General features: G+C 39.5%; 1 protein-coding gene across 1 annotated transcript in view; it reads right to left on the bottom strand.

The window, feature by feature from the left end:
* Positions 1–801: 801 nt before the first annotated feature.
* Positions 802–9,926, bottom strand: part of LOC109470836 (A-kinase anchor protein 9-like) — a 21,758-nt gene continuing 12,633 nt past the window's right edge. Inside the window, exons 11-15 of the mRNA XM_019769924.1 lie at positions 5,081–5,280; positions 3,751–3,872; positions 2,787–3,138; positions 1,931–2,019; positions 802–1,561 (exon numbers count right to left, since the gene is read on the bottom strand). Coding sequence (XP_019625483.1) covers positions 1,545–1,561; positions 1,931–2,019; positions 2,787–3,138; positions 3,751–3,872; positions 5,081–5,280 — 780 coding nt within the window. The 3' untranslated portion in view covers positions 802–1,544. The remainder of the gene's footprint in view (positions 1,562–1,930; positions 2,020–2,786; positions 3,139–3,750; positions 3,873–5,080; positions 5,281–9,926) is intronic.

Below are 9,926 nucleotides of genomic sequence, written 5' to 3'. Positions count from 1 at the left end.
AACACGTGATGAAGCCCACTTTTTTTACGCAGATTGTAGCACTACGTAATGTTACACAAACTAACAGTAGATGTTTTAAGGAATTCACAGAAATGACAATGATAGATAATGTAACGCATATACATTATACAGCACAAAATAAAGAGTAACAGTAATGTAGTCGTCTTTGGCCGGGTATGGCAAGTTATAGTACGTACATGTATCGGTTCAATCTTTAACGGGTAAGTTGACAGCAACAAGCAAGTTGCATTGCATAGGTTCTATTTCTTTTGTAGCTCACTTGCGTCTAATTTTGGGACGAACCCATGTTACTTTTTCGCCGCAGTTTTTCATGTAGTGGTTACTTCGACAGCCTTTCCGCTGACGCAAACATACTAGTTTGAGGTTCCACAGTTCTTACAACGTTAGCGCTTGAAGTGGTGTTTTCCAAGTTTGTTGGTCTGGTGATGTTGTCTTTGTTGGCTTGTTGTCTGTCATTTCCCTCCATTTTTATGTTTGGCGGCCCGTCTTCGATGGGTTGGGTTTGGTTCACAAATCTCAGCCACATTTGAATGTGTAAAACTTAATGTCTACAGTCCCGTTTTGATTCGTTCATCAAAGTAGATTTTACTAAGGTATGACTTTACTAAGTGATTGTGGCATTTTAAACATCTCAATTATTCTGTTCTGTATTAAAACACTATACAATTTTGTAATAAATTAAATGTAGTAAAGGCTAGTAGACAATGAGTCCAACACTTTCATCACTGGGTGCACATACATACTATGTGCAAGTTCTTTAATGGCAGTCAAGCATACACAAATGTGAAGAAACTTGCAACTGTTACAGTAAATTCCTAACAATGTTTCTTAGTTCAGAATATACAAACTTAATAAGTAACATAATATTACAACTTGATGCCTGGTGCACAAATATGGGATTTCTACAAGTCAGAGTTCCATTACTGGTATAACTGACACATACTTAGGCACATTGCCAAAATTTCTGCTAACATACAATGTAGATGTAGATGTTTGCCAAATAATGGAATGTTGCAACTACATGTAGTACATGTATGTATAAACCAGTAATCACATTTCAGTAAAATGAATCAAATTAAAGGTCTCAAACCAGGAAGTTTGTCATGATAATGCACCAAAAAAACCCCAGTAAATTATGATATTAAATGAAAATAATTGTAAGAGAGAAATGCCCAAACCATTGAATTTGAGCTCCTACTTGTATGTTTAACTTACATGCATACAATGTATGTACAACGTATTGTACACTACACAATCATTCACGCAAATCTCTAAATTATATATATAAGTTCTTATGTATAGAGGACTTGAAATAATCAAATAACTGTCTGACAGTGCTTCTTGGATTTCAGATTGATCATGACCTAAGACTAAAGATGGATTAAATTTTGATAATGAAAACTACTGACATCCTATCAGTCACAGTTCATCACAACAGTGAAACCTTGGTCTGGCTGGGGTGCAACAATTGGATAACTGATGATCACCTAGATGTAGATGTAGTATTTCACACTTGGACAGCTTCATTCCCTGGACCCATCTGCGTGAAAGAAAAAAAGATTTAAAAAAATGAGTTTGTGCTAGATGTTGATTCCTCCCATAGAGTTAACTGGCCTTGTAAATATATGATTATATTATAATTATTATTAACTGTATTCCTTTTCGCTTTCCTGCTGGCTGTATCAAGTATAATATAATATGTGGCTTACATTATGCCTGGCAAATTTAAAAAACACATGTATCAATATGGCACCACAGTCCGTTCCACCTACATGTACAATGCACACCGTGCAATTTTTCTTGACAAAAAACAGGACTATTTATTTATTTTTTGTTCTGAAAGCAATTTGGTATGATTATATATTATACATTCAAATCGTATAATATTATGTATTATAGCACAAATTACCGGTGGGTGGGTTTCCCAGTCTGCGCTGCAGGGACTCCAGTCTGTGGATGTAGTCTGTGAGTGAGACGTCATCAGTCCTGTCAGCTGACCTGCCAGGGACACGGGACATGTCAGGACATTCACACTATAAATAATGATAGGTCTCTGGTCACAATTGCTATTTACTTTTATCCTAAGGCCACACCAATTTAATTTATTGTTTGTTGGATTTTTTCAGAAAAAAATATGAAGCGACAGGGCGAAATAAGTTACAAAAAAAAACACAGGCCAAGGCACCCTATGGTAGCCAGAAATGCTACGAAGTGAACATACCAGGCTGGTTTATAGTTGAAGCAATAGATTTTGAACTTTTAATGAAACAAAATTGCACTGTTACATTGAAAAACTTTAACAACTAGGAAGGAAAGGACTTTCTTCAACCGTTGGCGCCAAAATATGTCTTTCATTGAGCATTTTGCAGTTGATTTCAAACCTACAGTACAAAAAGTTTTTTTTTTTGGCAAATCAGAAAAAAATGGACAGGGCGAATGCGAGAAACAACAAATAAAATTGGTGTGGCCTAACCACAGTTAGTTACAACTACAGTTACATGTACATGACAGGCCAAGTTACTTTGACTGTGTGTATGACACGATCTGTGGAGTATTTGGGGGGGTTGAGGAGTCTAAGGTAAGAGTGCAGCGACACTCACAAACCAGAGCTAAAATGGAAGGGAATCAAATTCAAACTGATTTTTCATTCATTAGATGTTGGGGCCTACAGATATTGTAATTTTGCAGTTGCAACTGTTCTCTCTAAGTGGACACCCACTTATAATGCTAGACTATAGGATCGAAAAATAACAAGTTGCACGTACTTGGGAGACTGGCGGGCAAGATGTGGCCTGGGAGGTGAGTAACGTGTGACACCGAAGCGTAGGTTTGACCCAGCGTGAGTAGGAGATGGACTAAGCCGGTGTTGGTGAGTACCAGGCAGACTGTAGGGATGGTCTCCCTGTCCAGGCTGTACACTGGGCTGATACCGACTACCAGCAGGCTGTCTGCTCTGGTGCTGTCTATCACTCGGCAACAGGTTTCTGCTGTGCTGTCCTGGGGACAGCCTAATGTGGCGCTGTGCATCTTCTTGAGGTACAGTGCTGTAGTGCTGTCTGTCACTTCTGTTATACTGTTCACCATTTGCAGACAGACTTCTACTATGCTGTCCACCATCTGACAAAAAAGAACATATTATTGGTTAATAATAAAGTTCTGATAGAGCTGGCTGGAAGTACCTGACAGAGGGGAGCTAGGGGCCAGTACCTGGCCTGTGCATATAGGCACTGCCAGGTAGGCATACAAAGTTCATACTTACATGTAGATGTGCTATACATGATGTACCTCTCAGGCAACGGTATATTTCAGTATGTCCTGCTGTCTGAACAAATTGTCTGTACACAAGTATCAACTGTTACAGTCACCTACATGACTGTACATACCGGTAACCTGCATTTTCTCAATTGTCATAGTTTGGTCTTTCAATATTCTCTGCAAATAACACTTCGGAATTTCCAACTTAGCAAGTAGCAGTTTGTGTTGTGTTTCAAACATTATAACCTCAGAGTCTGTACTTGATTCCTGAAGCCACCAGGGAATCAAATTAAATTCTGTCTATTAGCATGTTACAATGAGCACGCCAGGTTTCACAAAATGAAAGTTGCTGTAAGAATCATTAATTTGGTCCAATAGGGCAAAAATACAATGTATTTTTTTTATATTCCATTAAAAAGAACAGTACTCAATATGTATGCATTGAGTTATCTGGTTTATGCGGGATTTGCTCACCTTTACCACGAGCCATGGTCTTGTTCAGAATGGGGGAACCAATCCTGGTGGCACGTTTCCACTTCTGCACAAGGAACTGTAACCTGCCCACAGCTATGATGACACAGGCAGCCGAGCGGAACCTGTGGACAGACACTCAGGAGAATGGATGTTTAGTACAACTCTATCTCACGGAAATGTTCAACTTGCTGTTTCTTACCTTTGGGACTTGTTAAATTGATACAATGTATTTTTAAATCCCTTAAGCTTTATTTCACAGTGTATTTTTTCTCAACGCAGAAAGCTAAACTTAGCAGTGACAAGTCCTCCTACATGTAGTTCCCACTGGTGGTGGCAACATTCCTCACAAAACAGCTGGAATGTTTTTTTCCTTCAGTTTTTGATAGTAATGATGTACCTAAATTTAGATTCAAAAACTTATTAGTGGCTTTAAATTTAAAAGTAGAGCTGTAACAGAAGAAGAAGAAGAAGGTCTCCCGTGCTCTTGTCCGAGCGTAGGGTGGTGCCCATCTCCATTTTGTAGCCCTTGGGCGACACACAATTGTGAAATGCACTACAGCAGGGGGCTGGTCCGCTGGTAGTGCTGTGTGTTTGACCTTCCCACACTCTTTCCCATATGTGCTGAGTGCTAAGCAGAGAAAGAAGTGTGTACCATTTTTAAAGTCTTTGGTATGACCCGGCCGGGGTTTGAACTCACGACCTCCCAGTTACAAAGCGAGCACTCTACCAATTGAGCTATAATTAGACCGGTTCAACAAGGATTAAAAAAATTTATTTTTCCCAAATTTGGCTGTCAAAAAGCATTTTCTTTCTAGGGGGAAGACCCCCCTACAGTTCTGCACTTGACATGTGATTTTGGTCTACACTGAAAACTCCTGGTGAGAGCCCTGCTAGGAAATCCTGACTCTTCTATCACCCCGTTCATACCAGATTTATATTTAGCGGTTTTTATTTAACCTAGTGTGAACGCAAATCAACCAGTTTTTTAGGGGTTTGAATCCGATTTTCAAAAACCACCTCAGGATTTTTTTGGGGGTGAGGGTTTTTTCCACCGAAAAACCTGGTCTGAACGCTAAGGGTTTATTGAATCAGTTTTTGCGTCATAATTCCGAGGTCAAGGGGTCAGCATCCTGGCCGTGTGCGACAGGGAGGAACGGTTATTCAAACTGCAGTCATGGCCAATTAATTGGATATTCACCGGACAGGATTTTTACAAAACCGGTTATGTAAGTCTGGTATGAACGCTAAGGGTCTTTTCCTACGCTAATCATTTAGCGGTTTCAACCAGTTTTTAAAAGTCTGGTATGAACAGGATCTATGTTCCCCCCACCTGGTGAATGCCTTGGAATGTCGTGATCTCCTCTGGATGTCAGCTGATGACGGGTAGGCGCCCATCTTGGCGATCAGAGCGAGGGTTGCCTCTTCACAGTCCTGAAACCCTCCCAGCAGCAGCAGGAGGTATTTCTTCTGGTAAACAAGAGCCTTACGGAAACTTTCAGCACGCAGGTAGCGCCCGTACATGTGCTGCATCTGGAAAATAAACAGTAGCCATTAATCCCTAAAGGAGGTAATATATCTGTACTATCATTTTCCGATAGATGGTAATTTTATGACTATGAAGTATACTACTTAAACAAGCCGCGATATAATTATGGAAAAACGTTTTAATTATGGACTCCCACCCATAAATCCCAAACGCTTAACCCAACTGTCTTAATACTTTTTATGGTAACATATTAGGTGGTAATGAATATGCGGAAAGCGTTGATGAGTCCCTTGGGAATAGTCAAATTATAGATAATTATACTATGATTATGTATAATTATACATAATGATTTTGGTATTATACATAATTATACATAACCCTTTGGACCATTATACATAATTATAGATAACCCTTTGGACCATTATACATAATTATACATAACACCTTTGACCATTATACATAACCCTTTGGACCATTATACATAATTATATATAACTCTTTGGACCATTATACATAATTATACATAACACTTTGGACCATTATACATAATTATACATAACACTTTGGACCATTATACATAATTATATATAACACTTTGGACCATTATACATAATTTCACAAGCATTTTGCTAGAACCGAGTGCACCTCTTTCGAAACTTCGAACACCGAATTCAGATGTTGGAAATGACGCTGTTACACTGTTTGGTTAGATACACCAAATTTTGGCACATTTCTCATTAAAATGTCTGTTTTCTTGGGTGGGTATCACTATGACATCTGCCTCAGACCTCCTGTGCATTGGATTGGTTGGGTCAGGTTGGTAGCTTGGGCGATACGGAATACACTGTGTAGTATTCTATCTATCCGGTCTATGTCATAAAGTAGCTATACAGCCCGGGTTCCATACAGAATACAACGCTGGGCATTCCGTATTGCCCGAGGTACCAGCCTGACCGCGGGAGGGCTGGGACAGAGGGCGCTGCAGAGTACACCGTGTTGTATTTTATTTATGTCACCCACCCAAGAAAACGCGCCTTTCAATGCAAGATGAGCGAAAATTTGGTGTCCCTAAACCCAGAAAATGCAACATCAATTTCAACGTCTGAATTTTGTATTCAAATTTCGAAATCGGTGCACGCGGTTAGGCTGAAACGCGTTTGAATCGTTCTATGGAACATTTGGAAGGCCCTGACCGTACGCGTGAAGAACCCCCGGGCCGTACCGCTAGTTATCACACGGGCCGGAACATCCGTATCAAACATAATCGCGGCCCAGGTAGGACATAAAATTGGTTATCACACAGGCTTCAAAATGTTCTATAGAATAACTGGAAAATTCAAATACCAGATCTGCACATTGGAACTGATGTTGTATTTTTTAATCTAGGTCAACACCAAATTTTGGCTCATTTCACATTGAAAGGCGTGTGTTCTCGAGTTGGTACAATGTGGTGTATCCCATATCAACCTCAGTCCCAGCCCTCAGACCTACATGTATCATGGGGAAATCTGACCTGTGATCAGGCTGGTACAATGTACACCGGGAGATATGGAATACACTGTGTTGTATTCTATAATACAATAATTCTTTTGTAACTGTTGTATAATTTGAGAAGAAGAATGCTTGGAGTAATTTGTCCAATATCACTTCCTAACTATTTAGTTATGACCATGACTGCCATTCAATGACTACAGGTCCTGGAATTCAAGATCTTAGTACTGTTTACTGATCTCTGCAGGCTGAATGAAGTGAATTTTGTCTGACCTGCAAATACTCTATCTCAGCCTTATTTGACACTAAAGGCTGATTGGTGGTCTGACTTAAATGTATATTTAAAAAATGATTTTTAAATAGTTAAAACTGTTTATAAAATAGATTTTGTAATCTTAAAACCAAGGAGGTTAAGAGTGTCTCAATGAGGTTAAAGAGTGTCTCTGGGAGGTTAAAGAGACACTCTTTAAATTCTCCTTGCTGAAATAGAAATCCCATTTCACAGCTCCTTATGTGCTTACATTAACAGATAGAATTCTTTGCTACATATTTATTTTTCCTGTAAGTAATACTTTTAAGTGTTAAAACATCTTTAATACATAACAATGAAGTAAGTCTTGAAAAAGGAGTCAACATATACTCTATCATATTACAAAATGTATAGAAATTTGTTCAGGAAGAATTTTTCCTGCAGGAATTTCTGAAGGAGAATTTCTGCAGAAATTTTTGCCGGGGAAACCTAAATTCCTGCCTGCAGAAATCAATTCTTTCCTGCAGACATTTCTGCAGACATATCTGCAGAAAAAGTCTCTATATCTGGAGCCATTGGAGTAGGATATTAGACTAATAGTCTTGTTATGCATTTAAGCTTGTTTTACAACTACGACGGACGAACAACAACAACTGTTAGGCCACAACAATTTCATTTCTTTTTTCTCAATTGAAACAGTCCTGTTGACTATAGAATTGCATGCAAAATTACATTAATGTATGCACTCAAGGTGGTCCTTTTTAATTACGTTTTTAGATGATCGCTTGATTTTGGCTGTGAGTGTGTGTTTGTGTGTCTTTGTGCTTGTGTGTGTAATTCATACACTGTAAGTTTTAGGCTGGTAACTCAGAAAATGCTTTAATTTACTTCCCCTGTCCCCCATCTGTAACTCTTTTGTCAACTTCATCTGACCAAGGAGGTTGTTCTGCCTCTATGATCTGACTGGAGTCTGACTCTTGCTGCTTTGGAACTTGTTCATTGTATCACCAGGGTGTGATAATCACCTCTCCTCCCCATTCTCACACATCTTTAGTATGTGTGCTTTGTGAATAGGTGATAACCAACCTCCACAATGGATGCACTAATATGCAGTTTATGCCATCAAAGAAAAGAATGATTAGGTCTAATTGGGTGAAAAGTATTTTATGATCACCTGATGCCTTTAGCAAGCTCCACCATAGGCCAAATCTCAGATCCTATTGGTGGCAAGTCTGAGACACATATACTGTGTAGTGCTATTGGATACTGTGTAGTGCCACCAAAGGATCTGCTTGGAGATCAATAATGGGCATCCAATTGTTTTGTAGTGTAATTCTGCTATTTTTACATTATTGTATAATGTTGAATGAAATTTATACAGTTTTTATAGTTCTATTGATTTGGTAAGCAACCACATCATAACTTTTATTTCTCTAGACAAGGTAAGGCCACACCGATTTGAATTATATGGATGACAAACTAGTGCGTGTGGGAAAAAAATTCCAGCCAAAAAATGCTGCTTAACCACAGGAATTCAAAGCTGGTACTGTAAATTTGCAGTTTTTATGACAAGCCAGCACGTGCTGGCCTGTTGCGACATTTATCAGTTGGCAGATCAGAGTTCTTGAGTTCCATGGAGCATTGGCAGTCTGGCTCCCTATGTCGGCTAGCTACCATGGACTACGTACGGAGGATGGCACCCAGTCCAGACTCTCCGAGGAAATGATTCTTTCTTTTTTTTTAATCAATGCGCGGAATTCATCCATAAAATTAAAATCAGTGAGGCCTAAAGCAGTACAAGTTTTAGCTGATTAACCTAACTTAAGATATTGGATTCTTTTTCTCTTTTATCATCATCAACACATTTTTCGTTGATATATACTAGTAATACTTTATATACTCCAGGACCTATACTGATTCCTACAGGCTACACCTCTCACTAGTGGGAGGGTTAAGAGTGAGCAGGCTTAACTTAAATCTCCTTGGTGAGATGTACAAATGCTGAAAATTAGACTAAACACCAACAGAATAATACTACTTAGTAATCCATCAGGCTCTACCAGGCTTCAGGAAGTGGCTGGAAAGAGTAAAAATTGGCCAAATAAACAGATAACATCTCAGGGGAGTTGGTCTGCTCAAGAGTACAGTTTGCCACTTTCAGATAATTTCCAAGAAGATCTTTCGGTGGGGGAAGACAGTATCAAATGAGGGTCTGCATGGGGGGGGTCCTGGCAACGGTTAACGGTAAATTCAGCAGGGCCGATAACGCTTAACGGTAAATTCAGGACGGTCGGCAACGCTTAACGGTAAATTGACAGGCTTTTTTTCGAGCTGCACTGGATTTGGTATCTCGCTTTGTGAGAAAAGGTGATCACTGACAAAACTACGTATACCTTACATGTTATGAAGCATGCATTAAAGATATGTGTTCCCTGTGTTTCCCACCTGCCCTGGTCCCCGAGTGCGTTCACAAATACCCGGTGTCCGAGTCGACGTCGGCCAGCTTGCATTTTTCAGTCTGCCCAGTTTACCAATGGAAATTTAGGATTTTTAAACCTTCAAAAACGCAATTTCCCGCATTTTTGAGAGGCAAATCATGGTGTTGAGAGTGTTTGTCGGTCCTTCTGATGTTTTCATATTTTACTCAAGATTTTCAATTTGCCCGTCAAGGTTGACGGATTCGTTAAAAAAATTCTGTAACTCTCCGCAAACTTCCGGAAATTGAAGGGAAAACTGGTTCTGGCTAGAGCTAAAGGGACCGAGCGCAGAAGCGCGAGTCGAGCGCCAAGGCGCGAGCAAGTGTAGGGGTCCGGGGCATTCTCCCCCGGGAAATTTTGTATTTTTGAACCTTCAATGACGCATTTTCCTGCACTTTGAAAGGCAAAATTAGGCGTAACGAAGAATTATTCATTAACGCTTAACGCTGAATTTAGGATGACAAATAACGTT

This window comes from Branchiostoma belcheri, unplaced genomic scaffold, assembly GCF_001625305.1.
Source record: "Branchiostoma belcheri isolate BF01 breed outbred unplaced genomic scaffold, Haploidv18h27 scaffold235, whole genome shotgun sequence".
NCBI lineage: Eukaryota > Metazoa > Chordata > Leptocardii > Amphioxiformes > Branchiostomatidae > Branchiostoma > Branchiostoma belcheri.
This window is presented reverse-complemented; position numbering and strand designations above follow the sequence as displayed.